The 24409-nt window shown below is 37.1% G+C and overlaps 5 protein-coding genes across 20 annotated transcripts in view; 3 read left to right on the plus strand and 2 right to left on the minus strand.

Moving 5' to 3' along the window:
- Positions 1 to 102: 102 nt before the first annotated feature.
- LOC112453629 lies at positions 103 to 4690 on the plus strand. Of its 3 annotated transcripts, XM_025014478.1 has the most exons (8): positions 103 to 584; positions 688 to 849; positions 940 to 1169; positions 1249 to 3178; positions 3241 to 3339; positions 3489 to 3538; positions 3631 to 4410; positions 4596 to 4690. In XM_025014478.1, exons 1-8 carry the CDS (start codon positions 505 to 507, stop codon positions 4607 to 4609), a joined length of 3345 nt encoding a protein of 1114 aa, XP_024870246.1. In that variant the 5' UTR covers positions 103 to 504; the 3' UTR covers positions 4610 to 4690. The 3 variants fall into 3 exon arrangements, with proteins under 3 accessions (XP_024870246.1, XP_024870245.1, XP_024870247.1); XM_025014477.1 differs by lacking the exon at positions 4596 to 4690 and having other exon boundaries at positions 3631 to 4518; XM_025014479.1 differs by lacking the exons at positions 103 to 584; positions 4596 to 4690 and having other exon boundaries at positions 777 to 849; positions 924 to 1169; positions 3631 to 4518.
- LOC112453631 (39S ribosomal protein L42, mitochondrial) lies at positions 4616 to 5663 on the minus strand. Of its 2 annotated transcripts, none has more exons than XM_025014481.1 (2): positions 5554 to 5663; positions 4616 to 5412 (listed from the first exon to the last, which is right to left on the minus strand). In XM_025014481.1, the coding sequence occupies exon 2, from the start codon at positions 5410 to 5412 to the stop codon at positions 5059 to 5061; it is 354 nt and encodes a 117-aa protein (XP_024870249.1). In that variant the 5' UTR covers positions 5554 to 5663; the 3' UTR covers positions 4616 to 5058. The 2 variants fall into 2 exon arrangements, with proteins under 2 accessions (XP_024870249.1, XP_024870250.1); XM_025014482.1 differs by having other exon boundaries at positions 5512 to 5663.
- A 290-nt stretch (positions 5664 to 5953) lies between these two features.
- Positions 5954 to 9042, plus strand: LOC112453630 (mediator of RNA polymerase II transcription subunit 19). The gene is made up of 4 exons (XM_025014480.1): positions 5954 to 6962; positions 7084 to 7240; positions 7324 to 7423; positions 7568 to 9042. Exons 1-4 carry the CDS (start codon positions 6776 to 6778, stop codon positions 7850 to 7852), a joined length of 729 nt encoding a protein of 242 aa, XP_024870248.1. The 5' UTR covers positions 5954 to 6775; the 3' UTR covers positions 7853 to 9042.
- A 490-nt stretch (positions 9043 to 9532) lies between these two features.
- On the plus strand, positions 9533 to 12838 carry LOC112453654 (probable glutamate--tRNA ligase, mitochondrial). Its single transcript, XM_025014527.1, has 9 exons — positions 9533 to 9760; positions 9924 to 10158; positions 10375 to 10570; positions 10675 to 10889; positions 10978 to 11200; positions 11528 to 11688; positions 11776 to 11939; positions 12019 to 12176; positions 12260 to 12838. Exons 1-9 carry the CDS (start codon positions 9652 to 9654, stop codon positions 12338 to 12340), a joined length of 1542 nt encoding a protein of 513 aa, XP_024870295.1. The 5' UTR covers positions 9533 to 9651; the 3' UTR covers positions 12341 to 12838.
- Positions 12839 to 15250: 2412 nt separating this feature from the next.
- Positions 15251 to 24409, minus strand: part of LOC112453652 (diacylglycerol kinase eta) — a 33896-nt gene continuing 24737 nt past the window's right edge. For 7 of the 13 annotated variants that reach the window (XM_025014524.1, XM_025014519.1, XM_025014513.1 and 4 more), the window contains 16 exons: positions 24277 to 24279; positions 23843 to 24159; positions 23403 to 23714; positions 23171 to 23322; positions 22837 to 23086; positions 22384 to 22763; positions 21973 to 22286; positions 21629 to 21905; positions 21321 to 21548; positions 21135 to 21237; positions 20743 to 21012; positions 20371 to 20665; positions 19969 to 20289; positions 19793 to 19888; positions 19580 to 19711; positions 15251 to 18011 (listed from right to left, as the gene is read on the minus strand). In XM_025014524.1, coding sequence (XP_024870292.1) covers positions 17715 to 18011; positions 19580 to 19711; positions 19793 to 19888; positions 19969 to 20289; positions 20371 to 20665; positions 20743 to 21012; positions 21135 to 21237; positions 21321 to 21548; positions 21629 to 21905; positions 21973 to 22286; positions 22384 to 22763; positions 22837 to 23086; positions 23171 to 23322; positions 23403 to 23714; positions 23843 to 24159; positions 24277 to 24279 — 3747 coding nt within the window. In that variant the 3' untranslated portion in view covers positions 15251 to 17714. The remainder of the gene's footprint in view (positions 18012 to 19579; positions 19712 to 19792; positions 19889 to 19968; positions 20290 to 20370; positions 20666 to 20742; positions 21013 to 21134; positions 21238 to 21320; positions 21549 to 21628; positions 21906 to 21972; positions 22287 to 22383; positions 22764 to 22836; positions 23087 to 23170; positions 23323 to 23402; positions 23715 to 23842; positions 24160 to 24276; positions 24280 to 24409) is intronic. The other 6 variants (XM_025014520.1, XM_025014514.1, XM_025014518.1 and 3 more) reach the window with 5 other exon arrangements.

The raw sequence follows: 24409 nt of genomic DNA on the forward strand, positions 1-24409 counted from the left end.
AACGCAGCCATGGATGCGCACCAATGCGCAAACTCGTTTCGTTTGTAGCAATGGCCAATCGGAGATTTTGTTCTAAATTTTAAAAAGAAATATGGTTGCTGTATGCGCAATGAACTTGCAACGTCCTGGTATTTATAACCTTCTTCAAATTCAAATTTGCCTTCAATTAATGTTTTGTTACACGAAAGTTTGAATCTCTCGATTTGTTGGAGCGGCTCGGAACTCGGAACTCGGAACTCGAAACTACTCGGAAATTCGAAATGGGAAGTAGCGAGATGCATCAATCAGTTGATCGATCATCGATCAGTATATTGTGATCTTCACTTGCTGTTCACGTTGTGTGTGTTGTTCATCGTTCATTATTGCAACAATGGAATGTGTATAAAATCGAGCAACTGTCATACTTGAAAGTTCAAGTCACCATTATCATACCTCAGCGGATATTATCACGTGGTATGCCGTATACAATATTAGACGTTCGAACAAAGACGAGATAAAGAGAGAATGTTGTCGACACCAAGAACAAAAGGTGGCCTATTTTTGGCTTCATCCCTCTGCGATGGACTTGAGGACAATAACATAAGGTAGAGGATGATTGTCAGTGTCACAATTGCATCTGTGCCTTGAACTTGTTGAGAGAATATTGAAAAATTATTAATTCGACTTGTAAATGTTTTTTCTATGCAGACAAGTGGCAACGCTTTTGCTAAACAAAGACGCGGATCCTAATGTCTTGATTCCAACTCACGGAGTTACTCCGTTTCATTTAGTTATCGGCAATGATTCGGAGGAATTCGCGGATCAAGTGACTAAGCTGTTCCTACGTCACGGCGGCAATCCCAATGTCAGGTATGAACTCACTAATAAACTATAATAAAATATAATTAAATAACGACCCCTTCTCGTATTTATGCAAACGCAAGTGCGATATATTTTTAGATCAGCAGACGGGATGACTCCGGTTCACGTAGCAGCAGCCTGGGGCAGAATAAACATACTACGGTTACTTTTGGCGAATGGCGGTGATCCGTTGTGCTTGGACAATGACGGACGCAGTCCGTTTCACTACGCCTTCGATGGCAAGTACTTTAAAGCTGTGACGATGCTCGCGAATCACTGTGAGAATATTCAAGACGAGGATGATGAACCAAAGTACAATATAGTACTTGGTAAGGTGTCAGCACTAGAGCACTTAATCCACATATAATTTTCAATTACTATTTATTATCTTTGCTCTTAATATTGCAGACAAGGTTTTAGTTGCTAATGGAGACGTAATTGCCGAATATGTTGCATCGAGAGATACGGTGATAGATGTAGATAACGTGACGCGGAAGAGTGTTCTTACCGATTCTTCCAATTGTCTTCCAAAGCCAGACTCCTCGATGATTGTAGACTCGAGCCGTGTGCCAGATATACGTGCTGTTGTTGAAACTAGATACGAATCGTCAAATAAGATGGATTTAGATGGATGTTCCTTTAGAACTAATCATATGTCGACTGTTCAAATACAGAATAATCTTTTGCAATCTAAATCTAAGAAAGGAATGTCAAATTACCCGTATTATGTTGATCTCGATGTTGACTTTGCGAATCTCCATCTTTCCGATGTCATGCAGAAGGAAAAGTGCCTCGTCAGTCAAATAATTAATCATCTTTCCTCGTCGTTAACAAGTAACTGCAGTATTAATGAGACCTTACACAATTACAAGAGAAACAAACAAGAGGAAAGCAGTACTGCGACAAGCACGTCCGACACGTCTGTCCATCTAAAGGGAGATGCAGATGCACGGTATAAATATAAATATAAATGTTGTCAAAGAAAATCAAAGAATTTTCAATGTAAAATAAACAACAACCTTGAAAAGAAAGATATCTTGAAACTTGGCACCCCGAGTACAAGAAGACAATACTCCAAGTATAACGTACAAAACTCTCCCCAGAGAAAGTGCAAAGATATCTCTGGGAAAATTTCTCAAACGCCAACTCGTATCCTGGATAATTCTATCATTAGCATGTCACCGAACTTTAATACACCTAGTCATAGAGAGAGAAGAAACACTCGTAAAACTTCATCAACACCATCGAATATTTGCAATGATTCTATTGTTAGCAAATCGCCTAATTTTATCCCAGTTTGTATGAGGAAGAGAAATCTAACAAAGACGTCATGCGTGGATTCCCAGAAATTATTCAAGAAATCTCCCAAATACGAAACTCAACTGCAATATTCTGAATTTAATTGGTACAAAAAACGTGTCGCTCAATCAACACCAAGAAGAAAGAAACGATCGATATACAAGTTTCACTCCGGCAGAAAAAGATTGGATCCTTATCGCCATCGGTATGAAAGCGACGTCACTTCTGATGAATTTATTTCGAATAATAGTAATAATATATTAAAGCCAGTTGATTTGAATAAAACAATCTTTTTCGAGACAGCTGAAGATACAACTCGCTATGACATTCTAGATACGAGTACCGCGCGCGAACGTCCGTTATCAAATTTTAAAAAACATTCGAAAATAAAACGACAAAATCAATATAATAACCATTTGGCAATAAAGTTGGATGAAGGAAGATATGACGAGAATGACGTAACAGACAATAACAGTGATGTAAATCTTTTCGACGCAAATAGCAGTTTTTTTAATCAAATTGCGAAAGAGAACGAACCTGTTAACAATTTTAGCAATAATAAGAAATATGTTAAGTATGAAGATAATGAAGTAAACGCAGGATTTATAACAGTCAGAAAAAATATATTTAATATTGACAAAACACTGGAAAAATCAGTGGACATTAATAATACGAAATCTGCATATACAATTGAGTCTGATTCGTTGCGTAAGGAAAACTTTGTAGATTGTGTCGATTGTGATACTAAGAGATTATTAAATGAAGATTTAAATATGAATATAAGCAAGACTTGTAATTTACATGCAAAAAATTCGTACAGTGATAGATTTCACGTATCTCCGTTACGTAAATCGCCTGTGGAAAATGATTCACTGCCCGCTACGAATTTACCTACATCTATACCTATACCTGTACGATGTAAGAAACAAATTTATTTACCGGATTCCCAAATATCATGTTCCTCGACAAGTACCGATTCCAAGAAGACAGGTTTACTGAAAGCAAAAGACTTGGATATGTATAAAGCTGAAGATAACTCGTGAGTATATCTTAAGAACAATATCGTTGAAAGACCAATTACTTGAATGTTGTGAATTGCAGGTCTCTGCTTTCATATATCAGCACTCAAGAATACAAATATGAAGATCCAGAAGAAGGTGTCGTTTTATTAGAACGGCGACTTTGCGTTACACCATTTAGGTGAGTTTAAATTACAATTACAATTTTCGCTTTCACTTAATCTGTAATCTGCATTAAGTTGAATCGTTGAGCCATATCGCACTCGTTTGTTTGTAACAAGGGGAAAATCAAGTTTATCAAGAAGTTAATCTTATCAAACAATTTTTCAGTACTTCCGATAGAAGTGAATGTGATGTCAGAAGTAAAATGGCCATGTCTGGTAAGTTGGAAATACATAATTTTTATGTTATTATTAATTATCTTAAAGGATCATTATATCGATAGCATTGAAAAATAATTGGGCTATTACAGGTGCTGCAAGTACATCCATTTCTCATCCAAGTTTACCAGAAGAAATACTATTTATCGATGACGTTGCTCTTAGACGAGAGCTTAGACAGCTTGGCGATCAACCTGGCCCAATCACTAATACGACTAGGCAGCTTTATCAAAAACGACTTTTGCGTTTAAAAAATATCAAGGATGCTAATCCTGCTTCATTCGTGCCAAATCTGCAGAATGCTCCAAGAAATCAGACCTCAAGGCTAAGCAACGAAATCAGACCTTATTTAGAATTTGGAGATTGGTTAAATCACCTGGATACTTACAAAAGTCTGGAGAAGCAAGTATTTCAAGAATTTGCATCGCCAGATCCGTCTCGAAGATGGCGCGAAGGCACATCGAAAACATCTTTCACCTACTTGCTATTAGATTCGCGTATAACGCAGGATCTACCAAATCGCAGTGTTTACCTTACACAATCAGAAGTTTGGTCAATTTTTCTTGGTGCTATATTTTACATTGGTAAAGGCAAACGTTCCAGGCCTTTCGCTCATCTCTATGACGCTTTCAAGACATGGGTGGATGGATCGATCAGTACGAATAGAAAAATCAACTGCATTCTCGATGTGTGGAACAGCGATCACGGGGTGATCTGTTTGCATGTTTTTCAAAATATTATCCCAGTAGAGGCTTATACGAGAGAGGCCGCCATGATAGATGCAATAGGAAAGGAACATTTAGGAAACTCCAAAGGTGGAGAGTACTACGGCATTGCGGCAACGTGGAGCATGCAAGAAAAACAGAAATTTGGTAGATACTTATTGTACAAAGCTTTACAAATTTTTATGCAGGAGGGAGAGCGTCAGCTCTTCCCTTACCATTTGTAATGCAACCGAAGCAAGATGGATGTAATATAAAAAATCAGTTTTAAATGTCGCATCAGACTTAATCTATGTAGATATAAATATGATGTATATTAATTTTTTTATGTGCAGATAACACGATGTGACGATCGTAATGTTTCCACCAATTTTATTTAACGAGTTTGTAGGATACATAATGATTGTGTGCAATTTGATAAAATAAATATATATATTTATACGTATGTAAAATATTGTTGAGGCAAAGAATGTACACTGCTCCGCGAGTTGAGAGAAAGAGAGAATTGCATTACAAAAGTACAAATAGACCATATTAAGATCATGTATGTAACGACTGCAAAACGTACGTCCGTTTAACTTTTAACACAAAAACGTGGAATCATGATATTGTATGTGAGTTCTCGCAAGAAATGGGCACACCAAGTATGTATGCAGTTAATTTATACACAGACAGATGTGACGATTATCTTTGTACATTTACTGATACATGTTTTGCAAAGTATAACTACATGTGTAAGGAGAATTAAATAAATAGTACTTTTTTTTGCCAAAAAACCTCTCAAATCCTTCTCGAATACTATAAATATGGCCTGTCAGGTTCCGTGTCTTTCGCTTTCTTATCTCTGCTCCTAGGATACCACCTGTGCTTGGTGGTGTATGTGATTTTTGCCAACTCTTCCACGATCTGATATGGCTTCTTCTTCCTAAAAACGTCCGCGACGTCTTTGTCTCCGATACAGAGTACGGCGGTGTCGGGCTTCTCCTCGGGCAGAGGTAAAGAGCACTCGTACGGAAACGGTTTCTCCGGATGCCAGCAGACAACCATGCGATCGTCTTCCGTAAATATTACCGCTTCCGAAGGTAGAGTACTGTATTTGGCGTGTCTCGCGAAGCGGACGCAAGCTCGTATGGTGCGTAACACAGGATTCATCTGCGGTGAAAAATCATGATTAACAACACTCATTCGTTAACATTTTAACTCGTCAACAAATACAATTAATCGCGCAACATAACAATCTTTCATAGTAACATTCTCAGCCGTTTTAAGCAATGGTCAAGTAATTAATCGAACCTCGCGCTGTTTTAGTTTCGTATTTCAATATCTATTTATCTTCATGGATTTTTGCGAAGAGGAGATTCCGATTTGAACGCCTGACCTAACCTCCTTGTTCAATCTTCAATCGCTAGAACACGAGTGCCCGAACACAGACACGAACCACGAACCGGAACCATGTACCGTTTACCGAGCGAAACGTTTGACCCGTAGTTGAGTTGTATGTATGTACTTTCTCAGGGGGCAGCATCAGGCCATGATTTCCGGTGGCTGCTCTCGTGCCAAATAGGCTATTGTTTCCACTGGTATATATTTTGTATTTTTGTAATAAATAAAAAAAAAGTGGCCGCTCTCAAGTTTCTCCAGGTTTCTCTCTGTTGCCATACTGCTTACAGCTTACAGCACGGCAGTTACGGCAAGAAAAGCCCACGCAGGAATCCGCATCAACTTTATACGTATATATACATGTGTATGTATGTACATAAATACATATGATCTACCAGGTTCATTTCATGGTGTATGAAGGGATCAAGGTGTGGAGAGTGCGTGCGTGGCTAACAGTCACAGTAACGACTGTGTGCGAGGTGGTGCGAGGACTGCAAGAGTGCGAGGTGCGAGTGGTGCGACTGATGGCTGATGGCATGGCACTGATGCGAGGAGGAGAGAGCTGAAAGAGTCTGTCGCGCGTCGAGGAGCGTCAGAAGCGTCGAACAGCGTCGAATGGATCCGATTAGCTGTCCTGCGTTTTCTACGTTACCTGCGTAGAGCCTGCTGTACAGGAGCGTTATCGGCCAGCGAGAGTGACGGAGGAAAGCATGATAGCGGTGGATCGGCGGATACGGTCTTGCTGAAATACCTAATTCTCGCGCGCTTTAGCGAAGTTGTAAAGATCGGTGGAGTGTAGACTTGTAGAGTGTGGAGAGAGTCATAGAGAAGGATTCCGGAGCGTCGACGTGCCTTCAGAGTCGCACGGCAATGCGAGCACGCCACGATTTCTTCGCGAGCAAACCTGATCGCCTTTCTCGCCTTTCAGCGGTCGACGTCGCGACGTTGCTGAAACCGTAGATCAAGTAGCGCGTATCACTTGGCCATTCTAACCGAGCCTGGAGTGTCGAGTCTGAAATTCCAGAGATCTAACTTTTCTCTCTTTCGCGAAAAAGCGATAACTCCTCTGTGCCTGCAGGAGGTGGTCCTTGATTGCATTACTTTTGGTGAAGGTGCGCAAAATTGAAGCGACAGGATGATGATGGGCGATCAGTTTCGCAGTAAAGTGGAGCAATACTCACCCAAGTCCTCGCCAAGGGGAGCACGGTCTCCAGTTGTATCTCGGCAAGATTCTACGGGAACGCTAAAGACAACCATTTCCCTCGGGAAGAACCCTTCCATTGTCCACAGTGGGCCGTTTTATCTGATGAAGGAACCTCCAGGTAATGAGAAAATCATAAAAATAGAAAGGGAAAAAAATCAATCTATAGATATATTAAAATATTTTTCTTCTTTTAATTCGATTCAAAATTGTATATAAATAAATGTACCGCTCTCTTTTAGGGGAAAGCGAACTCACCGGAGCAACAAATTTGATGGCTTATTACGGCCTAGAACACTCCTATAGCAAGTTCAGTGGGAAAAAGCTCAAAGAGCAACTGTCGTCTTTTCTGCCAAACTTGCCTGGTATTATAGACAGACCTGGACACCAAGATAATAGGTAATTTAAGTTGCACAAGAGTGTCAAAACGTCACAAGTTCGTGATTGTACTTGATGTTTTCGTCCTTTTCTTTCTTTTTAAGCTCACTGAGGTCGGTAATTGAGAAACCTCCCATAGGCGGTAAAGAGCTATTGCCTTTAACGAGTGTACAGCTTGCTGGTTTTCGATTGCATCCTGGCCCAGTAAGTATTCTCTTCTTATCTTCTTACATTAAATATATAATATATATTTAATTATTATTAATATATCTATTAATATATTTCTTTCCTAAAATAATCAAGTACATGTGCAACGTGCTAAGTAGCATACTTAATATAACTTTGCAGCTACCAGAACAATATAGATACATAAATCAAGCCCCTCAGAGAAAACACAAAAATAAGCATAAGAAGCACAAGCACAAGCCTGGGGAAGTGCTCAGTGGACAGGAGACCGCGACGACGGACGTAGGTGGTTCCGATACGCATGAAAAGAAGCATAAGAAACAGAAAAGACACGACGAGGAAAAGGAGGCTAGGAAGAAACGAAAGAAGGAGAAAAAGAGGAAAAAGCAGAAGCACAGCCCCGAGCATACCGGCAGCCTCACCCCGTCTCAGCATTCCACCTCGTGATCTCTAATCTGTCCTTTTCAATTCACGCCAAATTTTTGATTTTACACGCAAAATATACCACAAGTATATATTTATTTGCGCTAGGGCTGTAAATATATGGATAATATGATGTACGGATTAATTATTATATACGTTTGCGCAAATAGACACGTTGGATTCGAACCTCGTCAACTTGGATGGATATTTTTTATTGAGATTTGAATCGTATTTGAATTTGTATCAACAGTCGAACAATTCAGGGTGAATTGATTAATCGAATCTCTATTAGCAGATACTCGTATTAACATCCGAATGTCCCGACCATATTTACAGTCCTGAATTACGCGCAATGTAAGTATATGCTTATTTTTTCGTTAGGACGTTAGATGATATACGACAAGGAAGAGAACTCTACGTGCAAATCATGTTCATGTATATATACGTCGCATTATAAAGTAATGATAACAATTTTTTTTCTTCTTTATTCGAAGGATTGTGTATCAGTCTGCTTTTATTAGAGCCGGTGTAGACTTGTGAAAAGCTTTACACTTAACGAAATTGTTTGCTCAATCTTCCTTATTATTTCGACGTTATTAGACGAACGTCACAATTACATGCGTTAGAGTGGAAAGGTTCTCCTAGCTAAGCGGAGCTAAGTTTCGTCAAATCTCGGCGCCAAAATCGGTAATGTGAAGTCCGCGTTTTATTTTTAAAACAACCCTTGCATATTCGGAAATTGCTTGGTGAAAGGGAAGTGTAAAATATGACCGCGTGTGACATATACATATGATCGTGCGCAGGATACGGTTGTCCCGATCGCGCGGTCACTTATGCAGCATCGCATTATAATTTGTAATACGGTTGTATCGTTACTCAAAACTAGGATGTAAATATACGTAACGAATTAACGAAAGACTGTGTAAAGAGAGAATCATCCGATCAGCAGTGTCCACTGCTGTTTTCTGTTAAGTGCTCGTTTGCGAAATTTATAAGTGTACATACAATCTACGTGCTTAAGCCCGATACGATGGGTAGCGTAGAGAGAGAGCGAATAAGGTATATATCGAAGAGAAGATGCGAATCTAGATGTAATATTTATAAGATTCGAATCTAGATGTAATATTTATAACGCGAAAGGAACAGAGAATTAAAGTGATCGATTTCGCAACACAGCAGTTGAACGCTGGAATCGTCCAAATTTCTCGACTCAATTATCTTTCATTCATTCTCCCTGCAACGACGTAACAAGTGTTCGAACCCGCGTTCGTTATCCGGAGACAGCGAAAATAGAGATACCCGCAGCTTTCAATACCTTCTAGGACATAGGAATCGTCAAAATTATCAGCGGACAGCGGAATTATGTATGTATCTTGGCTGCATTCCGATATTCACTGTCAGCAACTTTCAGTACTGAAAATCCTACAGTATACGTGACGTAAAATATAGATTTGCAGTACTGACAGTGAATATCGGAATGCAGCCCTTGACGCAAGAAGCGATCAACATAAAGTTGTCGCGCGCGAATTCAAATGTTCAAATTCACGCGGATACTGAGAAATGTGCTACACCAGCCGTACTTTCGGCACTCATCAGAACTTGGAACCGGGCGAAGCGGAGAGCTAGGTTCCGCTGTTGTCCGTGTTGTCGTCGTCGTCGAAAGTGTCGAAACCACGTGGTCGAAACCAAATTCGCGTAGTACGCAGTACGCGTTGCGTTGCGCACAAGGCACATTGCACAAGGCATAACTTCGCGACTCGTTGACGTTGACCATCCACTGATCGTCGTTGACGAGTGTTGACAAGGTCACGTTGCGAACAAGGATGCAGAGTAGCGTACTCCGCGGTCTCCGCGCGATGAGTTTCCAGCTGTTGCAGAGACGCCTCTTCAAAAAGTACCACGTGAGGGTTAGATTCGCGCCCAGCCCCACTGGTAACGATCGTCGCACTGAAGAAGAGGTAACCGGGTTATTACGGTTTCCTCTTCTCTGCTCTTAATTTTGTTGCCGAGGCAGTACCGACACTAATTTCTCGGTTCTCTGCCTCGTCCTATATAGAGCGCCGAGTCTTATATTCACTTTGTGCACGTTTCTCAGGCCACTTGCATTTAGGAGGATTGCGTACCGCGCTGTACAATTATTTGTTCGCACGTAGCAATAACGGCACGTTTATTCTGAGAATAGAGGACACCGATCGGACAAGGACAGTTCCTGGGACAATAGAAAAACTCCAGGATGATTTGCTGTGGGCAGGGATTATACCCGACGAAGATCCTACCAGAGGTGGTCCTGTGGGCCCTTACTTGCAGTCCGCGAGGCTTGAATTATACAAGTATGTAAACAGAATTTGCTATTTCGCAATATATATAGGTATTTTATTTTTGAATAATTGCAAAGTGGCAAATTCCGCTTGAATCTGTCAGCATCCTGCTAACGCTATGTTTCCTGGAAAACTAAAACCTAGAATCCTAAATAATTTTAGTCTAATACTCTAATGTATTCAGTCTTTTCTATATAATGTACCTTACAAATCCATTATTCGTTCCAGCGAGCAAGTACTTAAACTCTTGAACGATGGATCCGCTTATTACTGCTTCTGTACGGAAAAAAGGCTGGAATTGTTGAGGAAAGAGGCGATCAAGTGTGGACAAATACCCAAGTACGACAACAGGTGTCGGCATCTTGCTGAGGATAAAATTAAGGAAATGCTCCTGAAGGACTCAACTTATTGTATTAGATTTAAGGTATGTCTCTTTTAAACTTATATAATTTGATCGACACAGATCGACGGATAGAGACTGATAGTTGTAGATTTATTTATAGCTGTTGCTTTTGTTGAATATCTCAGTTGTCGTCCACACCAGAAGCTTTTCGTGACATGGTTTACGGAGATGTGTTGCATGATATTACCAAGTCTGAAGGAGATCCAGTTATCATAAAATCAGATGGCTATCCTACTTATCATTTTGCAAATGTAGTCGATGATCATTTTATGGAAATATCTCATGTCTTACGGGGTGTTGAATGGCAAGTTTCTACGCCTAAACATATTATGCTTTATAAGTAAGTATATAAGTAGTTTTATTTGAGATAATTAAATCTCGTATAAAATTCTTATAATTAGCTGTATTATAAATTTTATCTATTACAGAGCACTTGGCTGGGATCCTCCCATATATGGACACTTACCTTTAATATTGAACGCAGATGGATCCAAGTTGTCGAAAAGACAAGGTGACATAAAGGTCGAGTCATTTAGGAAACAGGGTATTTTTCCATTAGCGTTGTTGAATTACGTGATAGGGGCTGGTGGTGGTTTCCACGGAGAACGGCAGAGCCAAGATCTTTACAGTTATCAAGAATTAATTAAACAGGTAATTGCTACTGGAGGAAAACAAGTTTCCTTTTATATAAAATGTAAATAGTCCAGTCGCCAGGTTGATTGAACATTTTTTCGAGGTTGCTGGCTTAAATTTTTTTTTTTTTTTTTTTTTTTTATCGACTTACGAAAAAACTTTACAGATTTTTGTTCTACGACCCAAAAAAACAAAAAAACATCATTTTAAGCCATCAACCTTGAAAAAATGCTCAATCGACCTGGCGACTGGACTGAAAACCCTGTGTATAAAACTTGATTTATGCATGTCAGAAAACACATGTATATAAGTCACATATCACATACATTCTATTTTCCATTCCAGTTTGACATCAATAAAATAAAATCGAGTTCTGGCAAACTTATGCCTGAGAAACTATTGGAATTTAACAAATTGGAAATGACAAATTTACTACAAAATGAAAAAAACCATAAATTTTTTATTGAGAGAATTAAAAAATTAGTGTTAGAAGCATTCGCCGAATGGTATGTTTAATTCTATACATACATATATAAAAGCATTGTTGAAAGTATTCTTACTCATTCAAGAAATTTGCATCATTTCTATTTTAGGAAAAATGATGGAAATTTGCAATTGGATGATAATCACATATTAACTACATTAAAGTGGGCACAGAATAGAATATCGACACTCAATGATCTCGTCAAAGAAGATTTAGCATTTTTATGGATTGTCCCATCTTCTATGCCAAATGTTAAACAAGCTGAATGTTCAGGTATTGATATATCTCTCTTCGCACAAAAAAGGTATCGAGTCCCATTTGTCAAAGCAGTCATTACATGTTATTATTTCAGACGCGATTAAACTATTGAACGCGGAATTGGTTGAAATAGATGCTAGTAATTACAAGACTGATTGGATGGCGCCGTATCTGAAGAATTTTGCCAAGAAGAACGGAGTTCCGTTCGCTGCTTTGATGAAAACTCTGAGAAGCATTATGAGCGGCGTAAAGGTAAATATAGCACCCGAATTTACTTTTATTGTGGGAAAAAATATCAATATATGTAATACATATATAAAATCAATGTTTCATAGGTCGGACCACCTGTTGCTGAAATGATGGAAATTTTGGGAAAAGACAGAACGTTGTTGCGATTACAGCGTTGCGTTTCTTGAGAATTTATTTGTTATTTAATTGTAAATTGAAATTTAATTGTGCTTGTCAAAGGTAAAGGTAAAATACGTTTTTTTCATATATACATACAAAAAATCTGCAAAATGATGTGAATTTTCGTCGGTATATTGGATTAAATTGCTAATATGTTTATTATTAGTTTGTGTGTGCGTGTGCGTGTGTGTGGGTGCGCGCGCGCGTGTTTATAAAAAAAAACATAAGAATGTATACCTCAAATAACATTAAACAACAAAAATATTAATAATTTTATAATATTACCATTTGTCACATTTTTTACAACTTTTGAATAGCTTATTAAGAAAATAATGTAGAAACTCGGAACTATAGAACTTTGAGATTTAACTTTATTATAGAATAGTGATTTTTTTATACACATTGTGAATAATTTGTAATATTTATACACTTAAGTACAAAAAGATTAATACATGTAGAAATTATGCGTAATTATCTTGACGAAAATAGATGTATAACAGATTGAACACGTTTTTATTCTTAATAGCTTTTTCGATACAATGCGAGACTTTCCTTGTACAACACAGGATTTATAACACATGCATATTCAAATGCTTGGAAAGCACATTTGATATTAGCACTGTAGTTTTTAAAACAAAGTCTGAAAATTTCATAGAAAAAAACATGTTTTATAGCAATAATTAAATTCTTTGATGAAGAATGAAAATGGAGAAATTGTAGATAAGAATGGTGGACCAAGATTAGATGTCTATTTTGATTACAATAAAACAGATTACTAAATTGGTATTTATTAATGTTGCTACGTTAATATACTTATAAATCCTGTTATTGTATCAATTTCAAAATATTGCTTGATAAATTACCAATTGATATGCCTGGTATCATAACGATACCGATGAATAACGATTCTGAATTGTTCGGACGAAATATTATCTTTCCTCGAAAGTTTGGCTTTATTGTGTAAAATCATTATGAAACCAATTTTAATACAAATATAAATCTGTGCTTGCGTAAGGCCTGTGTTGCTACAAATAAATATCTTTTCCTTAATCTCCAAAATAGTATCTGTACATAAAAATAATACTAAATGAGTAAATGAATACAAGATTCTTTATACCTTTTAATACTCAGTTAAAAAGACAGTAAAATTGAGTATTACTTAATGAAATGTAAATCCTAAGTTGTCTCCAGAGTGCAATTCCAGAATAGTGTAATCAAATATAAGTTATAATCAAAATTGAAACTATGTAAACAAAGGTGGTTGACACAGACTAATTTATATCTTCATGTATACACATTTAAACTTATATACAAATCTTAATGTTAAAAAACTTGACATATTTTCATCTTAAGACATAAGAAAATCTTATGATTAAAATAAATCTTGTATATTGCCAAAATATTCGGATAAATAATATTTTAATACCGTAGAGACGATAACTTCTCTTGCATTATAGATTAGTTTTTATCACAGTAGCTTTAGATTTATGTTGTAATTTACTTATAGTCCTACTCTGTGAACCGGAGATTTCCTATGTCTTCTGGATGTATAATATATCCATCAATCTATATACTATTTTCAATTTAAAACTATTATAAAATGTATCTATTAATTGTTTAAATCTTTAAATGTATTAAGTATGTATGATTTTAGAAAGTTTTATTAAAAACAAATTAATCGAAAAAGCTGCAAAACAGGAATATTCATATTTACCTGGTGAATTTTTCCAACGGAAAAAAATAAAAATTTGTAATAACAAAATAGTTTAGAATTTTTCAATCTCTCTCACGAATTGTTTTGATCAACAAATATATATTTAAAACAGTTTTAAAAGTTTTCAGATTATTCACTACAAACAAACGCAAATATTCTCTAAATGAATTTTAAAATCTAATTCCATATGTAGAATGTATATATAATACCACTGCTTTTATACATATATTTCGAAGATTATTTAAGAGCTAGTGATAACCCTAAAAACAGGAACGTCTAAAATTAACGCACAACTAAAATAATAAGGAAAAAAAGATACATTGTATATCTTCGCACGTCTGCTGTCCATTTAGAATTACATAAAAATAGCATATTTAAATCAACGGATCAAGCGGTCACGCAAAATTTATCACAGATAAAATGCTCCCGCGAATGCATATACATAAAAAAAAGTATAGGATACGTCTCAAGTGAAAGAAATGTTTAGAAAAGGTACAGGTGCAAGTAGGTTCCTAGAAAACTCTACGAATACCTACTATTCTTTTCAAACTCCTTCGGACTCCTTATCTTTGCGTGGATCCGATTACATATACATTATTAATAATATAGAAAAACGGCATATCCCTAGGAACAGTAGTTGAATACGATTAAATATGTTTGCTTGTATATCAATACACACACACACACACACACACGCACACCTTTCCAACATTTCATCGTAAATTGTGAGGTACGTTTGTCATTTGTTTTATTTTAATAAGTATATAAAACAACGTGTACACACTCTGGAAAGGAATATGTGTATATTATAACAATACGATCCTTATTATTATACACGTGTGGGTTACGCACGATAATACGAGATTGTCAATTCTGTATACGTTAGTAATCTTACTGCAGAAATATCTGAGGAATACACATGAGATATAACAGTGACAGAACTATCTCTATATACATATATATAAAAAGAGAGAGAGCAGAAGACTTAAAGTTATAAAAATTGACAGGGTATTAAATAAATATAAAGATTACGGTTTAAAGTGTTAGTTTTAAGAAGGTATAATCATTTATCTAACGTATTATTTTCTTTCCTTCTCTAGAAAAATTGATTTAGTTTTTAGATATTCAATAAATTATTTCCAAGAGAGAAATAATAAAATTACATATAAAAAAAGTTAATTAATATTACTTGAACGTTATAATTCTGAATGATTTTTAATTCTTCCTCAAAGATGCATTACATTGTATAAATTAAAAGTTATCGAATATAATATTATTCTACGTAATACTGTATTACATTATTGCAATAATGTTATCTATTGAGGTGCAACGTTTTGTCGCATGATTGTAATGACATAGTTTTCATAAAGTTACATAAGACAAAAACACACACCTGTAGATATTGCAGTCACGAATTATATATAATTTCGTATTTCTAAATTAAAAATAAAAAGAGGATAATATACAATGTGATTAATGCATGTAACATTCATGTATATGTAACATATAGACTTTACGTCCGTTTTCCTTGTCTGTATGTAAGATTTAGTGACTCCTAGCATATAGGCACTTTTGTCCTTTCAGATATACATCGAAATGTAAAGACATTTTTTTTATGTTGCGCAAATAAGCTGTTAAATTAAGTTCGTTAGTGTCTTGTATTAAAAGACATTGTATAAAAGACAAAAATAAGTAAGTCGTCATAATGCATTAACATTAGAACCTGTGGTAATCTACATCGCTTAAATAAAGAGTTTACATTCTTCTGTTACGATAAGAATAGCATTCTCTGTATAATTATATAGTAATCGTAGTTTGATTAGACTTCGTTTTAAGTTTCATTAGCTAATATCATCGCATGTATGTTGATTCATATTATTATTTGTTTTATCGTATAAGACTAATTGTAAGTGTCTAAGTGTCACTACAATATGTTCATCTATTTGTAACTGTGAGAACTACGTACTACGTATTACGGAATGTAATACTAAAAGTGTAATACAAATACGTTTTCATATCGAGATTTTTTAATTATCACATAATATCGAAGTAAGGACATACGAACAAACAACTGTCGGAAAGTGGGAAAATTGCACTGCAACTTGTTCGATTGTGAATATGATTATAGCAATAATATTTGATTTTTACGCTGATAGAAAATTAGCAGCGAGCGACTCTATCTAAATAATTGTACTGTTACACGACCAATAATCGATTATTGGAGAATGTTACAGATAATACAGATTATAAAAATAGATAAATTTATAACTCAACACAGATAAGATAGTGAAGACTAGTTTTATTAAGGAAGCAGGGTAAGAAGCTCACAAAACAAGGAACCCAACCTGCGAATCCGTAGGAAGAAGAAAAATATTCTTATTATATACACAATAACTCTTTTGCCAACTTTTTAGAACTACTATAGCATACATTTTGCATTTCTAGCTCTTCTCAATTATCGTTTTTTATTGCCATAATATATGTAAATTCACTTTCATATACATCTTGGCCCAAGCATTGCTTTTCGAACTAATCATTAACAAACAACCGAATTAAACAACCGAGAAAGCAAAAAATCTGCGTGTATAATTACAGGATTATACAGTCTCGTCATCACATATTATCTATATTATCTATAAGTAGCTCGAAAGTCGAAAGAAGTAATAGAAGACGTAATAAGAGACGTAATAACAGTAAAAAGAAGTAATAGTAGACGAAACAAATTGACCGAAATTGACAAGTTAAAGAATACAGATATAATATAAATTGATTTTCGTGAAAGACATAAGAAACGCTTTCCCAAGTATGCGGTACTCGCGAGTTTAAAATATTCGTGCCGCGTGTAAGACTCATCAATTTCAAACGGTAGGAATACACGCAGCAGTTGCTAAATATACCCGAGACATTGTAAGTTATCTTAATAATAGTCAGTGATATAAAAAGTTTGCTATTTTACAAGGAATATCTACTCCGTACGTGTGTGCAGTTTATACGAGACTTTCGTCTTCGTCATGGATTCTATAACGCTTCGGTAAGAGAATTAAGTAAAATACATCCCCTTGGGGGATGATGCGTCTCATATTTTGTACTTTGTACACGCACGCACGTACACACAACACACACATACACACAAAAGTGTCTAGATATATAAATAGAATTGCCCTGTAAATTTGTCGCTGCATAACAAATTCAGCTTTTGCTTCTTGTTAGTTCTAGTATGTGTAGAATAGATATTTGGCACAGGCAAAGTGGTTTCCTACCATACAGTAACAGTCAGCTTAGAAGGATACTTTCTTTCCACAGTAATATTTACCGTAATGAACATTACCCTTTCGTCTAATACCCACAATGTCACTTGGGTCGGGAGGATTGTGGTTAACATAATTAACGTTTTAGGGCAAGAATATAATATGTCCATCTATCTATCCTCGGATAGACTTATTTTGTGTGTTATGAAAGTCCTCTTTGTCAAGTATTCGATTCTAAGCTATCTTCTTCCGTCCTGTCGACTTATAATAGCGCATTTGGAATAAAACTTCAGAAACACGGACTCTCTTTCGCTACTGCCGGCTACCTACCTACGCGATCGTATTCCTCGCTTCGGAGATGCAGAATTTTTTTTGTTTCTACGTGAACGCGACTCACAATCAGTGACGTGTCTCAATGACTCAATTGTTGAGGTCATTGATGGCCTGTAAGATGCGTTTAACATGCCCCACCTTGGTGATGCCCAGCTCCTTTAGATCTCGACGGGCTAGGGTCAATAGCTCTCTACCGCGTATATCGTGAGACACAAATTTCTCAGCGTATTCTCCCAGCTGTAGATTCTCTAGCCAGGTGCATACCTCCTGCACGCCCCACGTTGTGACCTGATCTCGTGCCGGATGACCCGCGCCGCCCGAGTTGCCAGCGAAGCGACGGAACTTTAACCAGAACAACCCTCGATGACGATTTTTTTTATCTCCCTGCAGATCCAGAGTTCGAGATGTTGGTTAGTACACGGTTAGTCAGATTAGTGGTAAAGCGGTATGCAGGGTATGCTATTTTATACGGCATACGTTAGAGACATCATGCTAATCATATGCAGGTGGAGATTTGCACTCGGGATTATGTGATAACGAATTCGTTCAGGCATACTAAAGTAGCTCTCTCGAATGGCCTATGGTCGTTTGCGATAGTGTGATTCAAAGTCGCGCAAGTACCGCAGATATAGACAGACACTTTCGGTATATACATTAATGAGACAATATATATAAGATATTCCATTATATATTTATTGCTCTGTACTTTATAGCAAGATTTGTATACATTCGCTAAAAGATACATCTCTCATGAAACTCATATAAAATCACGAAAGTTCCCCTCTCGTTGTTACAGCGCTAATTAAACAATGCAGCAAACTCTCGCGAAATCATGAGAAACAGCGGAGGCGCGATAACAAAAGCAAAAGTATCATAGCTATTAGCTTGCGTATAATTCAAGTGCATACTCGGATGTGTTGCGTTATGTGTTGCTAATATAACTCAAGATAGGTAGCTAAGCGTCGCTAAATATCGCACAATATACGTTACGTCTCATTTGTAAACTATAATAGATAATAGAACCGCAAGCGAGAATAAACAAATAAAAGCTAGGCAATCCCATCTCTCTCTCAGCAGATGTGATACATACATGCACGCACGCACATACACACGTGTACAAAAAATAACCAGCATCATATTTCGCTACACTGTAAAACTAAGTCTCCAAATGCTAATTCTATTTCTCTAATGGCACATAAGCATTAATACTTAAAAGCATATTACCAGCACTGGGATTGAGCACTCAATCAATCCGAAACAAAGCATAGGATAATTTATTAATTATAATTATCATTTGAAAACGACATTTACGCATAATGAATTTGTAAACTTCTCTCAAAAGAGATTGTAAAATTTTGTGTGTATAACATACATAAAGAGAGGTGCTTTCATAATATTACGTATCTTCGTGTTACCCAACTAGCCAGCTAGTTCTCTCTCAAAACTTATTTACAAGAATAGCGCTCTTAATAATCATCTCTCTTTTGGAATATACTGGCAAGATGGAATATCGAATACGAATCAGATGGAATAGATAATGGAAGACTTTATCGTTAATTTTATCGTCTCAATTCGGTACGTTCGATTTTAATAACCTTGTGAAAAATTATTATCTACGTACTATAAGTAGAATAAATAGAAAAATTAATTGTACCTCCCTAAATCTCTCCATATAAAACTAATTGTTTAATTAAATTACATTTGCGAACAAATAGTTGAATATCTATGAAACAAACTTTTTTTTATACTTTAAGTATTAAATTTAGTTAATATTTGCTATTCCGTCAATTAAATATATATATAGTAAATATCACAAAATGTATGTATAAACTTTATCACAATGCAAGATACATGACAAAATACGTAACGATAGTTAATTTCATAACTTGTATCTTGAAATAATTGACTTAAAACAGCAGAGTGCATTAAGAAAGCATAAGAAAGAACTATACCTGATCGTCCATGAGAATATTTTGCAAGTAAACCAGTCCTGTGCCTCCTTCGTCAAAGGTACACTTTCGTAATTCCTGTTCCATACTCGCTAGAGATAGGGACAACTTGTTTTCTAAATCCTCTCGTAATTTCTGCATTATAGAGAGAAATAACTGCTGGTTTAATTCAATTCGTTATTGATATCTTACAGTAACAACATTTCATATGCTCACCAAATTATGGGCTTTATCTCGCAGTAACTCACAAGATTCCTCATACAATTGCCGCGCGCTTGATACCAACTCGGTCACCATGGGTCTCAGGCTTATCTATTAACAAATAGAAAAACTAAGAAAGTAAGTAAATGATAGTCGTAGTAGATTTCTAATATTCCCTGATTAAAACTCACCCCTTGCAAGATTTTACCGTCCGGATGTACTTGCTCAAGCGCATTTGCTGTTCGCGAGGCTACTTGGTACAGATCTGGTTCCAGACTTGGATGTGATATAATTAGCAGTTTTACCCACTTGACCAAGGTCGTTACGGCCTCAATGAAATTGAATAGAATGTTGAGTTCCTCATCGCTCAACTGAGGAGGTTTACTACATATTTGCAACTGTGCCTGAGACTGCGATTGCGATGCATTGCTTATAGTGGAAGTGGATTGAGTTACGGCGCTTAACGTGCTGCGCTGCTTCTCCTCCCATGCTCTTAATGAGGTTTCGAGTGCCTAAGATACAAAATATTTTCTCGGTTATATAGACAAATCAAAGCTACGTTTCCCCACTAAGGAACTATGACAGATACTTACCCTATTTCTGTAAAGCATTTGCATGCGATTCTTGTGTATAATCCTTATAATACCAGGTGGTTGAATCCAAGCCTCACCATCGACCTGTATAGGAACACCCTCTTCCCCCAAGATATTAATCTGGACCGTCTGACATTGGGCTATCCTGTGATGCTGCAAATTGATGAGCCGCGAAGCAGCCATTTGAACAGATCCGAAAACTGCCACTACTTCCAATATGCGATCGTCGAACGACGGTGCTAAGAATAGATCCCCTTCCTTCGTACCTCCCCAGAAGTTTGTACCGCCCATGAAACTGCCATTGGAGAACAAACGTTTGCGTTAGATCATTAAAAATTGTATATAGATATACATATTTATTGTCACAGGTACCTCGGTATATTTAATACAACGATCCCTTGCAGAGAAGGTAACGGTATCCTTTGACCATCGCACTCCAGCTGAACTCTCTGCTCAAGATTTTTGTAAGTCTTCTGTATCCACTGTTTAGATCCCAAGACACCGTACCACATGTAGTTCTTGGCGCGCGATCGACATTTCTCAGGGTGCTCCTCTCTCTTATTGTGGAAGTCGAGACTGATCTTCGCGTCTATGCCGATACCGAAGTAATTGTTCATGACGCATCGTTCGAAGTAACCTTCCCTGTGATACAGAGAAAAAAGGTTCGTGAAATGTGTACGCATGTCAAATTTTATATATATATATATATATATATATATATATATATATATATATATATATATATAAAATAACGTGTGAATTACATCAATGTTTCATCTGGATCCATTAAAGGCGATACCGCTGCACACAGAGCATCCGCATTTGCCAGCAATGCTTGACTGATGAGACCAGCTCCGCCACTTACATCTATACATTTACAGGAGACACATAAATATTCATATAATATGGGAAAGATTACATTGCATTTCAACATTGCATTTTTGGCTTACTTGGCCACATAGGCAATCGAACCAAAGGATTTATAATAGGAAGTTTTTTCACATCCTCCGTCTTATCCACAGATTTCGCTCTTTCGTGGCGCAAGCTCATGCTCGAGCCACCTAGACGAGCGGTAGTTGCAGCCAACGACACAACTTCCGATGCCTTCAACAAACTGCCACTGCTTATACGCCGTGTAGCTTGCGGAGAGAAGCCAGAGTCGGGCAGCTCCACGCTTACTACATTGTGAGAAACATCATTAAGATCTAAGAAGAATATGTAATTGCCGTGTAATAATAATTCAGTTGATCAAACTTACGCCTTTCCATACTGTTGCCGCTACTGTATTGCTTGTCATGAGGATCTAATTTATTATCTAAATTAAGCTTGTGATGACTCTCAATTGACAACGATGGGCTTGGTGGATCAACGAAAACACTGATCTGTGGCGGAAAATTTATGGAACATTTCTCATTGGTCTGCGTGACGGGAAAGCATACCGGTACTACGTTCGTCTCTACAGATTGCGTCGACTTAATCCCTGAGACACGTACACACGTTGTCAAACCGTCCGTTTTATATTTACTTAGCATTGCCTGATAATAGAAAACGCATTAATTTCACACATTTAATGTAAATCTAAAAACCAAAATACTCATTTACCTCTTTATCCGTCTTCATATTTTTTGTGCTCTTCTTGAACGATTGTCTTCCGATGTCGTTACCTTCGTTGAATTGAGCTAAACCGCAATATCTATGCGACTGTTCGATCTCTAAGCCTTCTCTGACAGAATCATACTTCTCACCCATTATCGCGCTGATCACATCTTGTCCGAGGGAGCTTAAATCCTCCAAACCGCTTTCCGAACGTTGAGTTTCGCTGGAAAGCATATCGGAATTATCCGGCGAGTCAATGTGTCCGATATCCGAGCTTTCCGATCTTTTCGTGGAGTCGAATATATCGCTGTCTATATGCCCTGAAAAGTGTGAGAGAAATTATCTAATAATTAGATATGAATTACATACAAAGTAACGCTTCTACAATGCTTGTCACATTGGTGAGTACTCGCTTACCAATTTCGCTCTCGCTATTTCGCACGGTGTAACTCCTGGAATCAAAAGTTTCGGAAACCATGCTATCTGTACTGACGATACTGTTAGTACAGCTACCTCGGGGTCCCAATTTGGCTATCGCGGGTTTTTGCACGTGCTCCGGAGAAATGTTTCTAGAATGAAGCGAATCCGTGTCAGGAGAAACGATAGTATCTTGCATGGTCTCATCGTCTGATGGTGTACTTGTATCTAAAACGTCCTTTGTCACGGTTATAGGACCGTCGGAAGAAACTTCTATTTGCGTCGGTTCAGACGATAGGAAATTATTTTCGTTAGTAGTTGCCTGATCTTCTTGTTGATTACCGGCAGTTTGTGCCGCAGCCAGGTCAAAACTGAAAACTCTAAAATTATATCGAGATTCGTGTAACTTTAAGGATCCAAGTACTCATAATACGTTATCAAGTTCAAAGTTACCCCTGTGGTATGTTTTCGCTGTTTCGTCTACTGTCGGCGAAACCGTCGGGTGCAGGAAGAGTAAGTAATTCTTCAGGTTGCGAGTCTCTCCTTAAATCCGGCATTGGGCTCAAAGATGCCACGTTAGGAGTAGGACTTGGGCAAGGAGAAATCTCTATGCTGCTACCGGATTCTACAGTCGGTATTAAACTTGCGTTGTCGGTTTGATCTGTTTGCGATAAACCAGGGATATCTAATTGTTGCTTTTTGCCTAAATTATACATAATAGTATGGTTTCAGGAACCATAAGAATATATGCAAACCACTGCTTTACCGTTAGATATAAAAAACTTACTTGTCACAATATTTATTGGAGAACCATCGGATATTATGGTGATATTTGGCATCTTACCGCCTTGCTTCTCGATCGAAGGATTGTTCTGCTCGTCAACAGCCGTTTCCGTGTGTTCCACTAACCTCCTGATAGCTCTTTTCAAGCTGTTTGCTCTATAAATATCATAAAAATATATATATATATATCTTTTTACCATTTCGTAGTACAACGTTATAAGTATAATATGCTATACCTAGACATCACAACATCTCTCTCCATGTAACATCTTCTTCTTTTAACTTTTTTTAAATTTGTCATTTCCTTCTCTGGCTTTTCTAAAGCACCTTTCTCCTGGATACTACTAAAAGTTTCAGTTTTTAGAGTGCCAATGTCAGTTTCTTCTGTGTCGTCGGATAAATAGCTTTCCTCTTTCGATAATGTTTGCAATAAGAGGTCAAGTTTTTGTTGAAGTATTGTGCATTTTTCTCCCAATTGTTGGTCCCCTGTGTTTAGACTGGCTTCCAGTATATGTGTTGCAAATTCTTTTACTGTTTCACATAAAACTCTGTGGGAGGAAATCTCTGTTTAAATGTCAAAATTTAAAGCTTATGCAATTCCATGCACACATTTCATGCACGTCCCCTCCCCCCCTTCTCACATACACACGCACACATACACGATTATACCACTCACTTGGCACTAGATATAACTACGTTCTCCTGATCAGATTGCAAAATGTTCGTTATATGAGCAAGAACGTTGTCTTCATACTGATGAGCTATGCTCGATTTTATAGCCGGGTCGGGCTGAGTCACTTTGTGACATGGCAGAGATATGCTGCGTTCGAATGTCATAATACTCCATCGGTCCAGCATCTTCGTGCTCGCTTTTTCATACTTCTCCAGTAGCTGAGGTAAATGTGTGTCATCGTCGCACGACGATCCCCAGCCTAACACGCGCGCCAAGTCATTTCCAGTCCCTAAAGGTAATACCCCAACCTGACATTGTTTCTGCAAATTTGAAAAATATAAATATACCTCTCTCCGTTCCATGCAGTGCATTAATAGTATATGTTAATGAAAGCTATAGATTAGATAGACAGATCGATCATGCACATGTACACTTACCGCCTGCAAAAAAAGTTAACGAAGCTTCGCGTATATAAAGAAGCCTAAAGCACACACACCGGTTTCATCTGAAATAAAATCATAAAAGAGACACGCCATGCAGTTTATAATCGGAAACTTGAAAAAATTAATA

The sequence above is a fragment of the Temnothorax curvispinosus genome, unplaced genomic scaffold (genome assembly GCF_003070985.1).
Source record: "Temnothorax curvispinosus isolate PA1 unplaced genomic scaffold, ASM307098v1 QBEX01004550.1, whole genome shotgun sequence".
Taxonomy (NCBI): domain Eukaryota; kingdom Metazoa; phylum Arthropoda; class Insecta; order Hymenoptera; family Formicidae; genus Temnothorax; species Temnothorax curvispinosus.